The sequence below is a fragment of the Tripterygium wilfordii genome, chromosome 2, assembly GCF_013401445.1.
Source record: "Tripterygium wilfordii isolate XIE 37 chromosome 2, ASM1340144v1, whole genome shotgun sequence".
Classification (NCBI taxonomy): domain Eukaryota; kingdom Viridiplantae; phylum Streptophyta; class Magnoliopsida; order Celastrales; family Celastraceae; genus Tripterygium; species Tripterygium wilfordii.
This window is the reverse complement of record NC_052233.1, coordinates 10,865,383-10,887,256: the sequence shown is the minus strand read 5'-3', so window position 1 is coordinate 10,887,256 and position 21,874 is coordinate 10,865,383. Positions and strand designations below refer to the sequence as shown.

Here is a 21,874-nt window from a genome sequence, read left to right as displayed (position 1 = left end):
ACTGAAAAGTAAAAATATATTTTTTAAAAAGACCCTAAATCTGACATTCTGCAGGTATTAGAGTGGAGAGAACTTTTAACTTCTCTATATGATCAGACGCTTTTTTTGTCATTCTCTGGATGTCTTTTACTTCTCCAGTTTGGTCTTTTTTCTGTTTGAAACTTGTAATCCTTTCGACCTGTCTTTTATTGCGTTTGCCTTCCTCACCCTGACCCTTTTTTTTTTCTTCCTCCTTTTCCTCTTGCCCTTTTCCTGTTAATGGAACACTCTTAATCCTTATTTTGGCTTTTGCATAGGATTTTCCCTTTTTGTACTCAGTCAAGTATTTGACATTAGACCCTTAAACTTGCAATAATTGGATATCGATACTCCGCATTCAATTCATGCCTCTTTCTTTATCTTAACTAAAGATTCACCATTTAGACATTCGATATAAACGTAAAGCTTGGACCTTCAAGCTTGCACATACAAAAGTTTCTCATCCGACGACAAGAGTATTGTTTCTAGTGAAAATTGAACTCATAATCTCTTGAATTTGTGCAATTCGACCTCAGAGAGATTCACCAACTAGGATATCACCAAAGTGGTTGCATTCAATTCATGCCGTTTGTAGCTGAACTTATTTGACGAAGATTCACATGAAACATATAAGAAAATGAGATTCCCTAGAAGAAGAAGAACCCAATTCAAAGAGCAAGGCATGGATCTATTTGAATTTCTGTTCACGTCTACTCTCAGACAAAGCCCAAGTTCAAATGCTACGCCTGTAGACTGTAGTAAACAATAAGCGACTCAAGTAACCTTTAGATTGGGCCCATATTTAGTTTCGGACTGAATTCACAAGCTGGGCCAGCAATAAACAATAGCTGATCTAGTTAGCTTTTTTAATTGGGCCTATATATAAGAAATCTAGTTTGAATCTTTCATCATTGGATCCACAACTTGAGAACAAAAATAATGTCTGTTGCTCGCAAAAACTGATGTTCTTACCAACGACTGTTAGGAAAACTTTAGTCACACCCCACTTTTTATTAAAAACACCACGTCAACTGAGTTTTACAAGGGATGGTCAACTCAAATTGGGGTGTCTTTAGTAAAAGGTGGGGTGTGACTAAAGTTTTCCCTGTTACTTCTTCCTTATGATACACGAAATTTCTTCTGACAGTTGCAGCTTGCACAAGCACAACAGATTAAAATTTTAGATACATGAAAAAGAGAGGCAGCCTATATGATACGCGAACATATAGCATTTGATAGAATTACAGAAATGCAACCTATAGGTCCGAGGTGGGTAGGCAACTTCAATAGGCCGAGGGGAGGAAGAGCATTTGATACTTCAACCATGGCATGGTGGCTTTTAAGGCCTTAAATTGGTTCGGAATTCATAACCGCACTACAACATATCTCTAGACAAGCATAATACATTACAATACACATGCAACTCCCCTGCAGACTCTTTACTTGAGAAAGAAACAAAACTTTGCAAACTGCTCTTATCAGTTCAATCTTATGCATACCCGGCCATCCCAACAGTTGAAGCAGCACGGTTTGTCTTGTGAGCTGCTTGGGTTGTAGTTGCCTTTGAGAAATACATGTAATAATATACGTTGAGTACCATATTTGCAACAATGAAGACGGCTCCAGCAATAAAAATGCCTTTCCGCAATGACTCGCAGGAGAAATTCTGCGCATAAATCATTCCCCTGTACTTTGTGTGGTAGGCGTTCTTTGTTGCACCAGCAATCAGACATGCTTCTGCCACCAGAAAGGTCACCCTGAACAATGCAAAATATAAGAAAGTTGTGTGGCTTCAACATCTTGGATTCAGAGATTTATGGAATATAAAGCCTCACCATGACGATATAAAGTATATAATTGACCAAGCTCGATCCCCACCGGGTGCTAAAGGTATCCCAAAGCACATGCATTTAGTCACTCCCATGAGTAGTGATTCACTTGAAAGAAGGAATAAAAAAGCACCCACTCCATAACCAGTTGCAACATCTGAGCTGTAGACACAATACGTGGCATTTGATAATTCATCTTTGATTATATTGCCCTGCATTAACACAAACGATCATATAGTCATATAATGATTAAGCTGAATAGACAACAAGTAGTAAGTTTGATTATCAGTATTCACAGCACAAGTTTGATTATGTAAATCGAAACATTTTTTGCACCAAGACACCGTGAAAGTCTACTTAGAGTTAGCTTATGCTTGACTTACAAGAGCATCTCATTCTAAGTTTAAAAACATGAATTTTTATTGGTGCATTGCGAAAGTATAGAAACCGGCATATCGCCTCTCTTAGCATGAGATCTTCCAATAGGCTAAGATCACGTAGATACTAAGATGCCATGCAACATGTCCAGATTGATGCTGTTATGCTAATAGAAGCAAACAGAAAATGGGTATTATGTCTTGGCACACAACACTCCTCTGTTGCTAAGTGAAGCAGTATAATGGCATATCATGGCATGCCTCCTGATAAATAGGTGCACATGACACTAAAAATGGAATGGCAACACTGTCTAATTAGAGTGGCAAAAGTGGTGCAAGTTAAGCCTCAGACAAATAATATCTTCTGGAATCGTACAAAATGTATAGCAGTTTGACCATGAAGCTTATATCTATTATCATCATCCCGCATTTTCCATAAACAACAGACATGTCCATGGAGCAACTCAGCCAAGACACCTTAGTATTAATGACAGCATGATCAATGGAATTCAACTGTTCATCTCGCGACAAATCATCCCACCTTCCTCCTGTCATCGAAATCATCTTTAATTGTTTTCGACAAAGTTTATTAAACATAGTGACTGGTCCTTGCCACGCCACCAAGATATACCCATGCTAGGCAATCAATATTTAAACCAAATGATACCCTATTGGCTATGCCCTTCTTAAAACTTAAAAACCTGGTATTAAATTATTATTACACTCTCTGCTAGGGAGACTGTGACATTACAAACCATTTTCACAGCAGTGTTGAACATATTGCTGTAAACTGTAAAGAACCACGTTATCCCATTTCCATTAAGGAAACTCTAGAATCAATTTGCAATTCCAATTGACTAAAGCAGAGGTTAAGAATTAAAGCATCATCAGAAAATTTTGACAACCTACGAGCTCAAATAAGGAAAGAACTTCTACGAAAAATCCGAAAGACTTAAATAGATCATTTAAGTCTAAATACGACTTGTTCGCACACTTCACATATAAATCTACCAGTAATGTGTAACAAATCACACAAAGTCTTCACTTATGCACACATCACGAGAACACAAGAAGGGATCTGTATTAGTCACAAGCTAGAAACTACTCGGTGTTGCAAGAAACAAAAAACAATCAAGAATCTAATTCAAGAAACCGATCTCAAATGAATGAATTGATGGCATCGAAATTGATTAATCAAGCATATATTTACAGTTTGCTGTATTTTCTAAACCCTAGCCTCAACTACAGCTTTAGAAAGAGTAACAATCGAAATGTTCAAAGAAAAAAAGGGACATACAACACTTCGTCGTCTCTCAGCAGCAATGGCGAAACCAAACGCAACCAGGCACAACACCACAACCAGTAGGTGCACCAGGGTCGAGCCCTTTCCTTCTCCCATCTCTTTGATTCAGAAAATTCTAGAGGACCCAAGTCCCAGTGATCGAGTGAAGCAGCTGATAAGAAAAGCAACTGTGGGAAAGCGAGGACCTACTTTTTACGCAGTGAAGAAGAAAGCAGCGAAGGCTGTTTGGTTAGGAAAAAAAGCCAAAAGTTTTAGACCCGCACGAGGATCGAGAGCGTTGAAACCACTCGCGGCAAATATAACTACCCGTCCAACTGATGATGAACGTGTTTTGCACGCGTTAAAGAAAGAACTTGCGTTGGCATGCGACTTCGATTCTTTTCTTTTTGTTTTTTTACCAAATCTGAACTCTGAGGTGTAATTCATAGAGATGTGAAACGGGCCGGCGGCCCGTCCCAAGAACCTCGCGGGCAGTATTTGGGCCATACCTTTTTGGGCCGAGCCCTGAGTCAACAAATGTGTAATGCCAAGAACGGACCAGCTTTGAATTTGGGACAAGAATATTGCATAGGCCTGGCCCATTTGTGTTGTGAGTTGTGGACTAGCTAAAGGTCGGACCTAATGAGCCTTTTGAATAGTAAATAGCTTGTACAATGTTTTAGTGGTTAAGAGTAGCAAGACTAACTAACTAGGAACTAAAATAGCAACGGAAAATGACCAAATAATTATGATAATACTCCATAGCTACTGCTGCCGCTGTAGTTATCAAGTTTTTTTCCGCAAACACGGATTGTCGCTCATTTATCGTTGCACCCGGGTTCCGACCAGGACTGTATGTCGTCATATAGCAAAGCCCAGAGTGAGAATGAATAGCAAAGTAAGATAAGCAAGCGTGATGTAATGGAAATTCAGTGATCGATTTGTAAGAGTACTAACACACATTTTTTTTGATTCATCGTCTCAGATGCATGAATGATATTAAATGTTAAACACCACAAACTACATGACCGAGTGAACAGCCTAAGAGAATTAGAAGAAAAAAAATGATAAAAGGGAGGAATACAAAAGCATGGAACTTACCTTGCCGCAACATTCATATGCAACTTTAAATTACATTGATCTACCACCGTTGGTTTATGCAGATGCAGGCTCTGATGCGGCAGCTGCAGCTCTTTTCTTGGCAAAATATTCATCAGCCCGTGCTAGGTTCTTTGCAACTGATGGTTTGACCCACTTCTTTCGGCCTGGTAATACTGTCAATGTACAGCCAGAAGCCTCTAGCTTCTCCTTTGCAGATGTTGAAAAAGAACGGGCCTTTATATTCAGCTTCACACTTAATTCACCATCACCAAGAATCTAAATCCAAAACAAAAATACAAAAACGAGTTAAATATATTGGTCATTATTTCTGATAAAGAATTAACATATGTACCCTCATTGAGCTTTTTGTTATGGTAGACAGTTACAGATTTGATTTCAGAGCAGCTTATAGTACTCATGGCATCTTATTCTACTTGTGTGTCTCTGCATCACATAAGTCATAAGACAGGGAAACCCTTTCAGCAAAGGTTTTTTATAGTCTATTACGCAGTAATACAATTCTGTACCACAATCCCAAATAGAATCAAGAGAACATCAGTCAATACTGCCAAATTGAGTCAATCTACGCAATTGGCATACTCTGTTTATTAACTGAATAAAATTTTCACCAAATCAGTTCAAAAGCCAACCCAAAAGTAATGAAGGCCGGCATCATGAAAAGTTAGAAGTAACAAACAGGTAATGATTCGAAATTTAAACAAAGATTTTTTTACTGAAAATTTCACAAATCGGATATGTCATATAAGCTCCGGCTAAAACTTAAGACAAAGTTCAAAGGCTTTTCAAGTTTTAACAGTCAAAAGAATATTCAGACCAGAAATGAAGTGGAGAGAAGATAACATGATGGCTCCAACTGTACTCCCATATAACAGTCGCAAAATTAAATCAATGTATTGTCCAATACCTTTAAAGGTAGTTTCCTTTCTCTCCCTGATGGGTTAATCAAACGCTTATCCTTTAATGTCTCCAGTGACACTTCATCCCCATCTTGAAACCCTGCTGCTTCTATGTCTTCTATGTTCACAGGGATGTACTTAGGCAAACCCGCACGCATACCTTGTAACAAAACCCAAAAAACAAGTGACAGCAAAAGATTAAGTATTCCTAATCTCGCATAGTACTATTCTCCTTACATAGAGGCAGAATACTTAGAATCCGGTTTGACAACACTTAATCACAAATGGGACACTTATCATGAAATCCAGTAACTAATGTTTTATCTGAGTAAAGCATCCTAAATGTTTGCAACTTATTTAAATATACTACAACTTCTTTATTTGCTTGTTTTTCATAATATTAGTATGATCATCACAATGATCATTAGTCTTTGAGTGGTGGTAACTTTGAATGGCAACAGTGATGCTATGGAAAAAGGCGTTTTTAATCAAAGGTACAAGCATCTCACTTGCCATTGGCTAGGAATAATATTTCCTGGTGGTTAAAGCTCAATTTGTTCCTGGTAATTAGGAGTTACCACAGTGATGCTATGGCAAGAGACGTTTTCCGATCAAATGTACAAGTACGGAAGTGCCAATTGCCAGTGGCTAATAATAAGATTCACTGGTAGTTAAAACTCAATTTGTTCCTGGTAATTAGGAGCCTGAGCCCAAAAGTGATCCCCACGTATATCATGCTATAGTTCCGTTACTTGGTCCAAGTGAAAGTGATTACAAATTTAAAGCTAAGCTGGGAACCTAAGCATACAACTCCACATCTTGAGACTGAATATGGGAATGAAAGAAGCATAATATGTCAATATTTCTAAAGGATGATATATATTTCCAGTTAAACAACAGTTTATTTAACCCGCATTCCCCAAGACATTGTGCTGCATACCAGTTATTACTACTAATGGAAATCAGATAATGTGACAAGGAGCATATTCCCTTAGAAAAACCATAAAACTAAGGAGGCATAGAGAAACTTACTCCCAAATGGAGCATTTTCTCAAACAGGCATCGGGCCAACAGTTTTCACAGAATAAGAAACAACTAATCACCAATATGAAGTACAAGAATACTATATATTCTAATAGGAAAACAGGAACAAATATTCAAGCAGTTGCAAAATGTTACCTCCCGCAATTCCACGCAGTTTGGGTATACGCCTGTAAAGGGGCATCTGGCCTCCCTCGAAGCCCTTCCTGACACCCGGACCCGACCGAGATTTCTGGCCCCTCATACCGAACCCGCAACTATTGCCTTGCCCAGCGGCAATACCCCTCCCCTTTCGCTTGCCTTTCTTCCTTGAACCCGGTTGCGGACCTAGATTGTTCAATCGGAACCTCACACTAGAAACCGGGGCTGCAGGAACAGCTGTTGCGGCGGCTTGATTAACGATGACGAGGGACCTCCCTTGCTGTCTCCGTTGTTGCTTGGTCTTTAAATTGACGTTCAGAGGGAGAAATTGACATGAATTTTCCTTCAACTTCGTAGAATTTCCCTGAAGTGTCGAGAAAACTCAATCAATTGGGCAGAGAGACATAAACACATATATTAACAAAGAAATCGCAGAGCGAGAATACCACGAAAGCGGAAGAAAAATGAAGGGAAGTTATTGTTGTCTTCATAGGAGTAGTAGAAGATAGAGGGAGAAAGGCTGCCATGGCGATGCCAATGCGTGTTTCTTCTTCGTGAGCTCTAGTAACATGAAAACGGATATGGATAGGGAGGTATGATTCGTTTTATAAAATAATTGTTTTTTAAAAAAATAAAATGCTACTCTCTGACCGCAGCAACGAAACTCTTTTGGGCTTTACAACACATTCGGCCTCTGGGCCCAATTTTTCTCTTCTATTGGGCTTACTCTGCTGGTTTGGGCTTGTTTTTATAGGGCTTTGGGTCCTTTTAATTTGGGCTTCCCTTCATTTTTTTTTTTTTGGAATTTTTGTAGGCCGATACACTAAATTATACTTAATTGTAAAAAGGTGCAACCACTGAAACATTCTTTTGAAAAAGTACACTGGGACCAACTTTTACCAAAATAACCTCAAATTTGATTTTCTCTCTCCACGAACTGTGATACAATAATGATACTTTTAAACAAAAAATCCAGTATAGTGTTCAGTTTATATATTTTTCTCATAAAATAATGATACAAATGTTGGAATGTAAATTTGATTGCATTACATGTCTTTCTGGATCAATTGTATCATTTTAGTGGATTTTTAAGAACCTCAAATTTGATTTTCTCTCTCCACGAACTGCGATACAATAGTGATACTTTTAATTAGAATGTCCAATTTAGTGTTCAATTTATATATTTTCCTCATAAAATGATGATACAAATGTTAGAATGTAAATTTGATTGCATTACATGTCTTTCTGAATCAACTGTATCATTTTAGTGGATTTTGAATAACCTCAAATTTTAATTTCTCTCTCCACGAACTGCGGTACAATAGTGATACTTTTAATTAGAAGGTTCAATTTAGTGTTCAATTTATATATTTTCCTCATAAAATGATGATACAAATGTTGGAATGTAAATTTGATTGCATTACATGTTTTTCTGATTCAATTGTATCATTTTAGTGGATTTTTGGTGTTAGTGATACTATAGTGATACATCTCTGCAGCTGTAAATGTTTTTCTAGAACAAGCAAGAGAGGTACAAACCAAGAAAATAAAATCAAGAAAGAAAAAGTAATTAGGAAGAGGAAGTATGCATATTGTTTCAATTGTATCTTTTTAGTGGATTTTTGGTGTTGGTGATACTATAGTAATACATCTCTGCAGCTGTACAGTATCAATTTTCCTAAATTTTCTTCTGCTTATTATACGAGAAGAAAAAAAGACAACAAATACAAAACAAGACCAAAGAAGAGTCATTCCGATCAATTTGATGAGGATCACCTCATCAGTTCTCACTCTCTATATTTTATAGTGTCGAGAAAATTTTCTATGAATCATACTGCAATATTTATCGATGTCCTCCTCATACTTGCTGTACAAAGCAGAGATTGTGATGCATAAGATGGTTCTTGTGAGAGTATCAATGACAAAGCTTCATAAAAAGCCAAATAGAATTTGAGAGGAGAGAAGAAGAAGAAGGAGAGGAGAGGAGAGGAGAGGAGAGGAGAAGAGGAGAGAAGAAGAAGGGTATTGTAGGTATAAATCAAAAAATGTCTTAAGTCAGATGACTAAATTACTCTTAAATTGCACTTTTTTACAATTTTTAAAAGACCCATGACCTTTTTACAATTAAGTTGTCCAAAATACTCTTAATGTCAATTGTCTGTTTTTTTAAAACAATCAAAAAAGAGGTCCTGACATCATTTATAAGAACTTGTAAGAAAAAAAACATACACATGGGAAAAAACGGATTAGAGGGCTCCGTAATTAGTTTTAAATTGTAGAGTCTATAATTGGAATCTAATGGCTTGAGAGATGTGTCACATCATACCATATTTTTGTTTTTTAATTTTTAAAATTTGTATGACTTTTTCTTCATCATTGGATATGAATTATAAACTCTAAAAAATTACGGATCCCCCATATCCAGAAAAAACAGCAGTAGAATCCCCATACAATAAGAAGATTAAATCTTCAGATAGAAATAAAGATAAACAAGTCAGATATAATCATAACCAAAGGCCGATACGCCTAGTCACGCTATATGCATGAATCTTCGATCTCGATCAACAACCTCCATGAATGTTGGTGGCTTTTGTTGTTAATTCTTGGTGGCTTTGAGCTATATAAATATCATACCACACCATGTCCATATTATAATATCCTTGAGTCGCGTTGTAGAAGAATAAAATCACACAGGTTTTGGACCCAAAATGTGGACAATATCTCAAATGGTATGCGTCAAAACCTTTCTTTTGCCTTCTTCTTCTACTTCTCGCATTTTTCTTCAAATTATAATATGGAATTAGAGCATATGCTCAATCCTAAAAGGACATTCATTCGTTGAACTTTTCAGATGTTCTTATAGACAGACCGCTACACTTGTTGGGTCTCGAATAACCGAGCGCATAAGTGCAGGAGAGTGTTAAAATGTCACATCGCTCGGTGAACATGATGATTAGCAAAGAAATTGACAATCACAGACAGAGAGAGAGAGAGTTTGAAAATCTGGTCAGAAGAACCAAAACATTCTTGTTGGTATTCTGGAATGGACCGACCTAGAAACAGTCTAGGGTTACATCTGAGACCCGTCATGTTTAGGGATTTTTCACATAATCAGCGTCTGTGTTGTTTATGTACATATCGCTTCAAGTTTCAACATAACATAGCATGCGTACACCAATTTATTATTATCATCTGCACAGTACACACTGCATATATACATGAATGAATGTGTGTGTGTATATATATATATATATATATTATTAACAATATTAACTTAAAAACCCAAGTCTGTTTCAGAAAAGACAGAGTGATGCATATATCTCCATGAAACCAAATCTTTTACACAAATGGGCCGTACAGATGATATCGTAATATATATATTCATTCAGAGAGAGGGAGAGTGACTGATAAAAATGTGTCCTTAGTTAAGGACACAAACCAATAAAGAAAAATGTGTGAACGATATCATTCCATATATATATATGTTGTAAGAAGAAGAGTAGGACTCTACCCTCGCGTGATCTCATCTGCCACACTAACAAGATACATTGATTTTGTTGAATTGAAGGGTCGTTTTCTAATAATAAGTTTTCTTTTGTTTTTTTGTTTTCTTTGTTGGGAAATGATTGCCCAAGTATGGTAAAGTTATGTAACATTAAAGATCCATGTTTATTTTCTTGTTTTCAAGCTCTTGTTTTTAGTGCATCCTCCATTGGAGCTAAAAAGAAAGCTTTATATATAAAGCATATATCTGTGTGCGTTAAATAATCTAGAGTAATATTCTTGGTGATAACCTAATTGGTAAATTTTTCTATATGATAAAAAAGTATGGATTCGGAAGGTCCTAAGTTCGATTCCCACTAAAATAATTTTCTTGTGGTCACGCGTTAAGTATTGACCCAACTTATCATGTTTTTCATGTAGAAAACTCATATGTGAGTGAGTATGACGGCCCGAACAAGCTTGTATGGTCTTAATTTTTTTTTCTTATTGTTTAAAGGCTGCCCAGCTTAAACAAAATCAAGCAACATTTGACTAATTGTAGATTTTATTAGCTTGATTATGAACAAATTTCACTCAAGTCTTTATGTTATTTTGGTATAGTACAAGCCATCAATGCATGTTTAATAGAACAGTCGAATTATATGGTATAATATTTTCGTGTATATATATATATATATATATATATTATATCTTGTTACCTTTGCATATAAAAGCATTAAATATAGAGGCTAAGATCGCAAAAAAGGTCAATGAAAACTAGGACAGATGTGACAGAGGCATAGATTCAATAGCAGAAGAAAAAAAAAATTACTGCAAAAGCTGCTGTTAAAGTATGCATTAATCAACGCGTAATTTGGAGGAAAGAAGACAAATTAAATAAGGTAATTAAATTAAATATTTGATAAAACACAAAGGCATGCATGCAGCAGCTTTAAACATTCCAGCTGCTGTAAATTGCATGAACAAACATCGGTCTATAGCCGTCTGTTTTTACCGCCCCTCTATATGCATTGTCTTGCACTATTTTGACAGTTATGTGCCACTTTTTTAGTCTACTACTACTTCTCCCCTAGCCTCTATATATATACACACATATATTCATTAAAAAACCTCTCTCTCTCTCTCTCTCGGTCCGATCCCGAGATATATTAGAGGGAGGTTGGGACAAAGATGCTGAATGACTATGAGACAAATAGCTACAGCTACAGTGACTCAATAGTTACCCTAAGTAGTTAGCTCTCTTGGTTTGTTTTAAACCCTCAACCTTTGTGAGAACCCCAGTGCGATTAGTTTGGGGATTGACTGAAAAAATCCATAGTTTGAGGTTAACTTTGTTTGGAAGCACTAAGTTGTTTGTGAATTCTGAAAAATCATTGCCCTAATTCAATTTAGAAAATCCTAAATTAGTGAATTGAGATAGTGGATGTAGGAGAAAGACCTCCGAACTACTCTAAATTCATGTGTTGTCTTGATTTTTTGTCATATTGCTTGCTTGTGTTAATTTTTTTTATCCGTGCATTATTTTACCTTCAATTTGGATTTTAAGTTCACATTTGATTATATTGCCCAAAACTTGTTTTATGGATTGTGGTTGACTCATTATTCATCTACTTGATTTAATTGTGAATGTAGCACTTGAATTTGATAAATTTCGTGTTGTTTATACAATTTTGCATGCCCATTCTGATTATATAGTGCTTATTATGAAATTGTGTGTTGGATTTGCATGAGATTGGTTCCTCTTGTTTATTTGAGCATTTAATAGATTGGTATTTCATTGATAGTGATCAAATTGACTTTACTTATTTATACGCTCTTAACTATTGCATAAATTGTTCATAATTGATTGTTTGGTGTTTTATTTTACAAATTGGTTTGAGGAAATTCTTATTTGGGATTTAGGGACACAATTCATTCACCTTGTGTACGCTTAGGTTCATCACTATGGAGTATATATATATGGCTCTCGACTTACTCGATGACCGACAAAGAAAAAAACTATACACAAAGTTAGAGTTATAGATTTAATTTAGATTCTATTTACTTAATGAGTCGATTTAAGACTTGAAAAAACCTGTTTCAATGGCTAGGCTCTTTATCATACACACAGGGGTGTGTGTGTGTGTGTATATATATACTAGTATATATGTATATATTTAATTGCGTTCGCATTTGTTGTTCATATCCAGATGAATAACCATTTATGGTTAAAAGTGGAATGGACCGATCGAGATGCAGATTGATTGGTTGACATATATACATGATCCAAGCAAAGTGATTGAGAGTCTCAGACTTGCAGTTGCAGTGCAGCTTATCCTACTACATATCTAGCTTGTGTTGTCTCAAACTATTAGGTCTGATTATATAGCTAGCGTTAGGGTTACTTTCACTTACTTCTCATTAAAAAACCCTGTCATTTGGGTGCTTCTAGCTTCAGCAATATTGCCAATTAAATTGCTGACATTAGTAATTAAATTGCAGGCAGGCACAAGACCTAGCCTCCTTTTTCTTGATGGAGGATCACCTGAAACACAAATCTTCTCTTCAGTACTAATTCAAATGCGAGCCCCCCCACGGCATTCGATTCAAATATGTGGCGGCATCGTTTCTTTTAAAGCTTTGAGGATGTAGTATAAATTAAATTTTCTCGAGCTGCCATTACCCTTAAACTTCTACGTCTTCGATATATGGATTCTACATATTTTCACATTGGTATTGGTATGATATTGTTTGTTTTAAGTTTAGGTCTGAATGGATTTGTCTTTGGATTTCTATCCAAAAAGGCCTCATAGCAATGGAGATATTGTGATCCACACTTATAAACTCACTATCTTTCCCATGTTTAGGGGAGGACTTTGAATTCTTTATTTCTTTTTTCTGTTCAGTACTGGCTTAATTAACATTGTCAACTACCCACACGAACTGCAAATATAATTAATTACGATCAATGAGCAAGGTATGCTTTTATTGACTTGGTATATGGCTACAATTTTCCATACTGATCTCAATATCATGCATATATATATATGTACACATTTATAATACCTGATATATGTGATATGGGTTTCTTGTGATAAGGAGAGAACTATCAATGTAGTAAAAGTAAAGAAAAAGAAAAAGAAAAATGGTTTGCCATGCAAAAGGAAGGGTGAGGATGTTCCAGTTGAAATCTAACTACTTGTCCCACATTTAGTTCAGTTCAATCTTGAATTGGTGGTTAGTACTCGAGTACAAAGTTAACACTCCAAGCCAAACTAGCTGAGACTATACACACACATATATATCATATATATATGCCCCCCAAAAAGCTGCCTCATACCCCTGTTGGCTGTTGTGTGTACATACATAAACCAAAATAGCTTCTCTCCTTCCGTGCATGCTACCCTCCTCCTCCGACCCCATTTGTCAGTTTCTTAACTCTCTCTCTGGATAGAGATTCCGTGTCAAACCATACTATCAATTAATTCTACAAATTCCAAAAATAAAAACAAGACAAAAAGAAAAGAAAAGAAAAGATTAGAACCCAAATTATTAAATCCCTCCATGGTTCCTCCCCCAATTCAATCCCTCCTCTTGAACAGACCCATCTCTTCCACCTCCTCCTGCTCCTCCCATGTCCGAACTACCCCGGCCCGAGCGGTGCCCTAACACCTGCCCAACCGGTGCACCGACACAAGTGTAATTATTGCTGGAGTCTGGTCCGCCCATGTAGTTTAGATTTTGGTGAGGATATTGTTGTGGGGTAAGGGCGTGACCAACGTAGTAATCGTTGATGGGTTGTTGTAGTGGGTATTGAGAGGGATAAGGGACTAATCGCGTAGGAGATGTGTATAGTAGTGGTTGGTGTGGACCCTGCGGCGGCGTTACGGAGGATGAGCCAGGGTACAATCTTGATTGCTGGTACATTGGCCTGAACGGATCGCCTGGTGCAATCGGGTGGCACCTGCAGCCAAGATTAAAACAAAAACAGGAATTACAATCAATTATCTCAGCTGTTGAATTTGATGTATAGAATTCAAATGAATTCATGGGATCCACATGTTACACACGATGCACATAAACAAATTCAACAGCTGGGATAATTGATATACCAACTATTGGAATCCTTATTTTAACTATTCATAAGTAATTTAGAGATAAGATACCCTAAATGAGGGGCGGCTAGGTTATCGTTGGTGAAGACCAGTTGACGAGCACGGTTCAGGGTTTCTGTCTCCCTCTCTGACCACAAAAAAACATGAAGAATCAAATCAAATCAAAATCCAAAAAGAAAAGCACAGATTTCAGCTCCCCACATTATAACAAACATTGACATGACCACGTTAATTTCATGGCAGTGGCAGCAGGAGCAGCTGCCCATTAATAACAACCACACTGCAGCTCCATTAAATAATATTAATAGAAGAGAAGAGAAAAAAAGAAAAGAAAAGATGAAGAGTGTTGTTGTTGCCTTGTCTGTGTCGGTTCATGTGTCCACCGAGAGCTTGAGATTTGCAGAACTTGAGGGAACAAAACCTACACTCGTACACCTTCCCGCTCTCCTCATCCTTCCCATCCTTACCGCCGCTTTTCTTTTTCCTGTACCCTGCACCACCTGCAACTGACAAATATTAATTGAACCAAACCCTAGCTTCCCATTTTTTCTTTTTTAATAAAAAAAAACCATAATAGTTTCCTTTAATCAAAACCAGTTACGACAGAGATCCAAACAATTGGTATCCCGTATCCTAGCTGTTGAGTTATACGCACAAGATTTTACGTGTATCATATGCATTTAACTCAACAGTTAATATAATTGGGATCTCAATTGTTAGGATCTTTATCATTTTCGAACAAATCTACTGCTTCCTGTTTCATCTGATGCATTAATTAGAGAAATAAAAAAAAAGAAAAAGGAAAGAATGGGTGTGTGTACCAGAAGAAGAGCCCTCTTCCATGACATGTTTACCGTCTCTAGTACCGTAGTCTTCAGGGTAGTTGTTGAGGTCTAACGGGTTATTATTGCTTTCAGGTCTCCTGCAAAAAAATTAAATTACAAAACAAAAGAAAGTTACATGTATGGTTGTGGGGTATTTAGGAGTTGAAGAAGAATATAAGGAGGTATGTGTGGGGGGAGACCTACATGGTACCGACAGAGAGAGACAGAAAAATGTGAGGGGGAGACCAAAGTCTTTCAGATTGGGAGATTATATATGCAAAGACTTGAGTTTGATACTGCTCTCTAGTTTGAGTGAAGGTAGAGAGCCAAAAAAAAAGAGAGTAAGTAGAGCTTTGAAAGTTCTCTATCAGTTACTCTGCCACCCCACACACACACTGCACTCATATCTCTCTCTCTCTCTCTCTCTCTCTAATATTCTAAGGGACGGTGGGTCTCGTGACTTTAAAAAGGCCAAGAAGAGAGAGAGAGAGAGAGAGAGAGAGAGAGAGAGAGAGAGAGAGAGAGTAGATGATAGTGTTATTAGCTAGTTAGGTTTTGTGTGAGTGAGAAGGGAATGAGAGGGACTTTGCTTCAGTCAAGAGGAGCCCTAGCTAGGTCACTATTGTTCTACAACAACAACTAGTAGTAATATATCTTGTTCAATCATATATATAATGAATTAAATGTGTTGTATATAAGCATATCGATTGCTGTAGATCTCATTTACTAAAAGATATGACCCATCAAACAATTTCTATGTCCTTTTTATCTTAACTAAATGTTCCTGGTACCAAATACAATTAGTGCCAGTCTTATATACCTTGAACACTAAAACTACATGGTCCCCCTCCAACGCATCCTGAGTCCTAACCATGATTGTACCATCACAAATCTATTAGGGTTTTCGCGATCTAATTTGGGATATTGTCTCCGCCACAAACAAAATTGCCCGGCGCAATCACTTAGCCATAGCTGTTTTTCAATCAATATGGGATTGATATAAGTTGGTTGACAATAGCTTTGCTAATAGATTGTACTTGATTGGATTATCTCATTAAGTTAAGATATCATTAATAATGAAATATGAAAGTACAATACTGGAGCAAACATAGTGTAGTTTGGCTTTTCTTGCAATAGTATGCTTGTACTAATTGATAACAACCATAGATCGATCGGGATGATCAGATAAACTGCAGGGAGCACTCTATATGTAGCTTTTGAGGTTTTGACATCTTTATGACAAGGTATGCAACTTTGTCAATGTAAACTTAGGATACTAGAATCGCCATGTTCATTCAAGAGTCTGAATATATCGTGGAATATTAACGTGGAGAGTTGAACTTAAGTTATTCCCCAGTTACTCGAACACCCATGGATGGTTAAGGTTTGGATGTGTGTAGATTATGATTAGTATAACATATTTGTATAAGAACCCACACATTGAAAAGAAAATGTTGAGTGACTTATAAGACAAGTGCATGTTTGGACCCAACTAACATGCCATGGCCCATGGTGTTGTGAGAAAGAATGGGTCACTCATTCATTTGTCCTGTATACCCAATTTTAAGCCCATGTAATGTGGACTCTCCAAGACTCAAAATGTCTACATGACCTTGTAGCGGAGGTTATGGGGGTGTGTTGAGGCCCGTATGGCGAAGGCCCAAGTGGTCATACGATGAAAGGTCCAATGAGAGATGGGCCCTTGTAGTTGAATGAGTTGTTTTTTTTCTCTTTGGAGTGGACTTATATGGCATCAAACGGTACGTAGTCCGAAATTATTTGATATGGCCTTTTCCAAGGCTATTCGTTGGAGGACTTACTCAATACTCACTCGAAACTCGAAAGCCACTAAGAGTGGGCTTTTATGGTGGGCAGCCCAAGAATCAGCCCTCTATTATGGGCTAAACCAAAACTTGATTGATCTCGTATTCAAGCCCAACTTGAAACCTCGCATCCTAAATATTAGTGGGCCGGAACATGGATCTTATTTGGGTCATCACATCATGCTAGTCTTTTTTTTCTTTTCTTTTTCTAAAATACCATTGAGAAATATGTTTCAGGTTGAAATCGAATCTTGGGCACACATATGCTTAACCCAATTGATTGTCAACCGAGTCTCATCTCGTTGGTACATCATGTTGGTCTTATTTTAAATTAAACAATCATTAATTCAAAAATATTTTTTTCTCCCACCCTCAAGTGTGGGTTCCACCTAAAAATTGAAAACCAAGTCTAACCCTAATTTATTAACCTGCACCAACTTCTAACCCTCTAAACTAACTATCATGCTTTGTACATATATTATGTTCATATATAAGTTTCCATGCAATTACACCAAAGTCATTAGTTGAAGTGGTAATGATGATGTATATCATCCTGATCACTAGGTTCGAATCTCTCTCCTCCATTTCCAAAAAAAAAAAGTTCTATGCAATTACCCAATAAACCATCATTCTAGCCCATAAACAATACACCAAAACACTTCATGATCGATGACGACTTTGGCTTTGTGAAATCAACTCAATTTTTTAAACTATCTGTTAATCCGACCTTAATCCCCTCTTACATGTCTCTTTCATTTGAGCTCGTGAGCTAATCATAGTCTAATATTTTTTTTTTCTTGACCGAGGTCGAACCGCATTTAGGACCCACAAATAATCAAGATTAGTCCAAAATTGAGAGATTAGCTAATCTTGATGTAGATTTTAGGGTGATGGGGCAGAGGAGACTGTGCATAAAACGACTTTATTAAAAGGGACATATATCTTTGCCGACTAAGGAATAGGACTGAGAATTCTTTGAAACTTTTAAGGTAGGGCCTAATTGTGATCATTAAAACGACTTATTAGCTACCACCATATTGAATTGATGAAACTTGTACTAATTTTGTCAAGAAATTGATGAGAAAATTATGCCATTAACAATTGGACACGTCTGTGTTTGAAGTACGGTTCCCCGAAATCCCAGCCGATTCAAATGTTTCCGGCAAAAATGGCATTAATCATGATGAAGAGTTGAAGAGAGTAACCTAGCTAGCTTTGTTTTCATGTGACTTTCAAATTATATTGTTCAAGTCAAATTTCTTGATGCAACCTGCAATACCAACTATTGAATAATTTGGGTGAAGTGGTCGGTAAGTGGAAAATCATGTTCTTATTGAACGATTTGGTATGGGTCAACTCAATTAGATTAGAAATGATGTACTCATTTATCACAGTTGATATGTGTTATTACTGATGATACCCAAAAAAAAAAAAAAAAAACTCTCCACCGGAGTGACGATAAGTGGCACCAATATGTCAAGCATACACATTGTCAAGGGTTCTGAACAGGCTCCCACCGAATTGCCAATAAAGACATAATCGAGGTGTTGAGCCGAGCAAATGATACCCTCATCAAATGGTGCACCCAAGCAATGTGGCCGAAAAGAGAAGATATCGATCTTAAATGAGTTACATCACATCGAAAATTTTGGGTGACCAAACACAAGAGGGAGCCGAGAATTCGGGAGGAGTTAGACTTATTAGGAAAGGAATCTGGAAGGGATCCCCCCAATCAAAATTCTCCTAAGAATTATGAAGGAAGAGATATTTTCCTCTCTTGATTGCTAAAAGTGAGAGCTCCGAGCACACTCAATTTCCCAATAGCACTTCCATTGACTTGAGCGTCGGACCACTCCCTCCCCCGAGGACCCCATAACTCTCATTTCTTCCCGTGCAGGTCATCAAAACACAATTGCAAAGTCACTTCCTGACGGCTAGCCCGACCACCTGATAGGTCAACAGAATTGAGCGAGTCTTGTACGTCATCAATTACAATTTGTTTCATAATAATCAATTAGGGTTGGGGTGTTGGTTGGGATCGATGAATCTTATCTCTTACTTTTAGTTGTTTTTTTTTATTTTTTTAAAGGCACTCCGAAGATGGGGAAACTCTTATTTTCTTCTCCAGATATAGATGAACAATATTATAGAATTAAAAGGCGTACGTGCGGCAATATAGTCAAGGGAAAAAAAAAGTCCATCAAAATAATCATCAATAAAGGGTTGTAAGTAACTTTTTCTGTGATGTTGATGTCCAGAGACTAATATTACATCGTTCGAACGAAAACTTCAAGTCTATAATAATCATTAGGATCTTGGAATAACCCATGCATGCATGTTAATAATTTCCACAAAACTCGATTTCATTTCATCAAAACTACAATATTTTCTTTTACATTATTATAGTCAACTACTAAATCAACTACCATTTTTACCTTCTGCGTTTGTTAATAGTCATATATATTTTTAGTCCGTCAGAATGACTGTTCATACAATGAACTTTTATAAGGTTTAGTGACAAATATTGATGGGCTAAATACATACATACAAATACCAAATTTAACTTTTATATATATATATATATATATATATATATATATTTTTTTTTTTTTGTGTGTTGTATGTAACCTTATTTGGGGCTAATTTTAGGTCGCGTATAGGATTGATGATTAATATGTTAATCAGTGTACGTCTCTTTTTTTGTCATGTCATTCTCTTGTGACCATTAAACATGGAGCTAGTCCTTGGAGGCGTTGACTTTAGAACTTGCGATTAGTAGCTATAATAATTAAAGAAATAGTGACCATAGCCTATGAAATAAATTCTTCTTGAGTAACCGATAACTATATCATACAAGTTTACCCTTTAGATATCCGATATAAGTCTAAATTCAGAGCATAAGGCCAACGTGCACATAAGTTTCTCATATGATAACAGAAAAAATTATGACAAAGCTCATCGCGTAGTCACAAGTGTATTATTAAAAGTGGGAATCAAACTCATGACCTTGCGAATTCATAGGATTTGACCCTAGTGAGACTCACCACTCGACTATCATCCAAGTGTTCTATGAAACAAATTCTGTTCCAGTAAGGTCATAAACAGTGATGGCAATTTTGCATCAACATCTCAATCAACTACAATATAAGTACATGATTGTCAAATAATTATATCACTACTATATATATATATATATAAATTCTCAAGTGTAGACGTCCGCAACTTAATAACTTATGCACTCCACTTTTTAAGTGTTTTTAAAAATGAAATGATAAGTAGAGCCCACTATTTTGGGTCCCATATATTTCAAATCAATGATATATGTATATATATACACACATACATAAACAAACACGCCATCAACGGGAAAAGACATGGAGATTAAGACCAGCTAGCCGACTACTCTAAAAGATATATCCTATGTTCATTCATGTTTACGTCCACTGATTAATTTCTAACCAGTATAAGAGGCGACTAGTTCACTTGAAAATTAAATTGACGGATTAAAATAGGAGGAAGTGAAAGGCAACTATTTTACGATTCATGTATCTTCGTGGTGATGACAAATTTACTTCCCTCTCTTACGTATCATGTTAGAATTTTATTCATATTGATCATGTATATCATACATGTGTTTTTGGAGTATTGCATGATATGTTTACTGCGATATTCTTTTGCGTTTCCATTCAGGTGTATAATTAAGTAGGAGTTTGCAATTACTCGCCTTCGAAGGAATTATTTCTTAAATTTAGGATGAATATGTGTGAATCACTAGGGTGATAGCAAGGTGGTAAATTCCTCTGTGATCAAACTTGTTAGACTCGAAATACCCTGAGTTCGATCCTCATCGGGAGCAATACTCTTGTAACCACGTCGCCATACACATAGTTTCGACCCAATTTATCCTGCTGTTAAGTGATAAATTTTTGTGGTCGTGAGTGTTATGACCCGAGTTTAGATTTATATTGAGTGTTAAATGATAATCGTTCTCGGTTTAAAAAATGAATATGTGTGCATGTGCACTCTAGAAGCATGGTACTTTTTACAATCTACACACACTTGCTTTTTGCTTTTTTTAGAGAGGATCGTGTAGAATGGAAAATTTTAAAGTTGTCGAGATTTTAAGAGGCCCACAACGAAATCTATAGGGACCCTCCCCACAGCCGATGGATTTTCAACACTCAATTCAGAAGATATAAAGATGAGACGGCAAAAGCTATATTTTACATGTCACTTTTGAGTTCGAGATTGATATCTATGTAATGTCACACGCCTCTTTTTTCTACTTCTTCTTTGCTGAGTTTCCTCTTTCGTTATGATGAGTTTTCCATGTGTTCGTGTTGACTGGCTAGCTACCCACACTTCCTTTTGAAAGAAAGGAAAAAAAAAACAAAAGAATTCATTTCCATTCTTTGCGCACGTGAGATTTGTTAGAAAAATCTTTCGAGTTTCAGCATATATATGTGTGTGTGTGTATTGTTCAAAATTAAGGTATGAGACATACAACTTGTTGAGCAAAGTAGGGTATAAATTATGATGTGAATGCATGAAATATTTTAGGGGCTATCTTTGATTTTTGGTTTCCTAACTTTATATGTCCAATGCATGAATGGTTGTTCGGAAAGGATTCAAAGAGACCCATGGAGACTTTTTTGAGCAACTGAACGTACATTTGCTTGATGTTGAATTGATTGATTGATGAATATCATGTTGGACCACATTGTACTAAATTATGAAATGGAGAATATTATAAAAAGTGCTCTTATTAAGTCATTCCTTCGATAAAGAGAGGTAAAATGTATTTTGCGTGTTTGAAAAAGTCTCATTCATCCTAAATAGTAATTTTGATCTATTTTTGTTTATATAGTTTGTTAAGAACGTAAAAGTCTCACATTGGTTAAACACAAAGTCTATCAATGGGTT

The 21,874-nt window shown here is 36.5% G+C and overlaps 3 protein-coding genes across 3 annotated transcripts; all 3 read right to left on the bottom strand.

Moving 5' to 3' along the window:
- Positions 1 to 1,188: 1,188 nt before the first annotated feature.
- LOC120014889 lies at positions 1,189 to 3,737 on the bottom strand. The gene is made up of 3 exons (XM_038866999.1): positions 3,522 to 3,737; positions 1,854 to 2,059; positions 1,189 to 1,775 (listed from the first exon to the last, which is right to left on the bottom strand). Exons 1-3 carry the CDS (start codon positions 3,621 to 3,623, stop codon positions 1,508 to 1,510), a joined length of 576 nt encoding a protein of 191 aa, XP_038722927.1. The 5' UTR covers positions 3,624 to 3,737; the 3' UTR covers positions 1,189 to 1,507.
- A 683-nt stretch (positions 3,738 to 4,420) lies between these two features.
- Positions 4,421 to 7,294, bottom strand: LOC120014879 (50S ribosomal protein L15, chloroplastic-like). The gene is made up of 4 exons (XM_038866990.1): positions 7,153 to 7,294; positions 6,704 to 7,070; positions 5,533 to 5,684; positions 4,421 to 4,883 (listed from the first exon to the last, which is right to left on the bottom strand). Exons 1-4 carry the CDS (start codon positions 7,231 to 7,233, stop codon positions 4,662 to 4,664), a joined length of 822 nt encoding a protein of 273 aa, XP_038722918.1. The 5' UTR covers positions 7,234 to 7,294; the 3' UTR covers positions 4,421 to 4,661.
- Positions 7,295 to 13,417: 6,123 nt separating this feature from the next.
- LOC120011255 (zinc finger protein JAGGED-like) lies at positions 13,418 to 16,002 on the bottom strand. Its single transcript, XM_038862327.1, has 5 exons — positions 15,920 to 16,002; positions 15,126 to 15,226; positions 14,661 to 14,804; positions 14,356 to 14,431; positions 13,418 to 14,153 (listed from the first exon to the last, which is right to left on the bottom strand). The coding sequence occupies exons 1-5, from the start codon at positions 16,000 to 16,002 to the stop codon at positions 13,742 to 13,744; spliced, it is 816 nt and encodes a 271-aa protein (XP_038718255.1). The 3' UTR covers positions 13,418 to 13,741.
- Between the last annotated feature and the right edge of the window lie 5,872 nt (positions 16,003 to 21,874).

Bases quoted from the DNA above. Each gene is read 5' to 3' on its own strand.
- LOC120014879 (XM_038866990.1), bottom strand. From the start codon at position 7,233: ATGGCAGCCTTTCTCCCTCTATCTTCTACTACTCCTATGAAGACAACA. The intron at 7,071-7,152 runs GTATTCTCGCTC...TCGACACTTCAG, and splicing joins ATTTTTCTTCCGCTTTCGTG to GGAAATTCTACGAAGTTGAA. The intron at 5,685-6,703 runs GTAACATTTTGC...TTTTGTTACAAG, and splicing joins ACTGCGTGGAATTGCGGGAG to GTATGCGTGCGGGTTTGCCT.
- LOC120014889 (XM_038866999.1), bottom strand. From the start codon at position 3,623: ATGGGAGAAGGAAAGGGCTCGACCCTGGTGCACCTACTGGTTGTGGTG. The intron at 2,060-3,521 runs GTATGTCCCTTT...GTGTTAATGCAG, and splicing joins CTGAGAGACGACGAAGTGTT to GGCAATATAATCAAAGATGA. The intron at 1,776-1,853 runs GTGAGGCTTTAT...TGCATTGTTCAG, and splicing joins ATATACTTTATATCGTCATG to GGTGACCTTTCTGGTGGCAG.
- LOC120011255 (XM_038862327.1), bottom strand. From the start codon at position 16,002: ATGGTTAGGACTCAGGATGCGTTGGAGGGGGACCATGTAGTTTTAGTG. The intron at 14,805-15,125 runs GTACACACACCC...TGTCAGTTGCAG, and splicing joins GGAAGAGGGCTCTTCTTCTG to GTGGTGCAGGGTACAGGAAA. The intron at 14,432-14,660 runs GCAACAACAACA...TTTTGTGGTCAG, and splicing joins CATGAACCGACACAGACAAG to AGAGGGAGACAGAAACCCTG.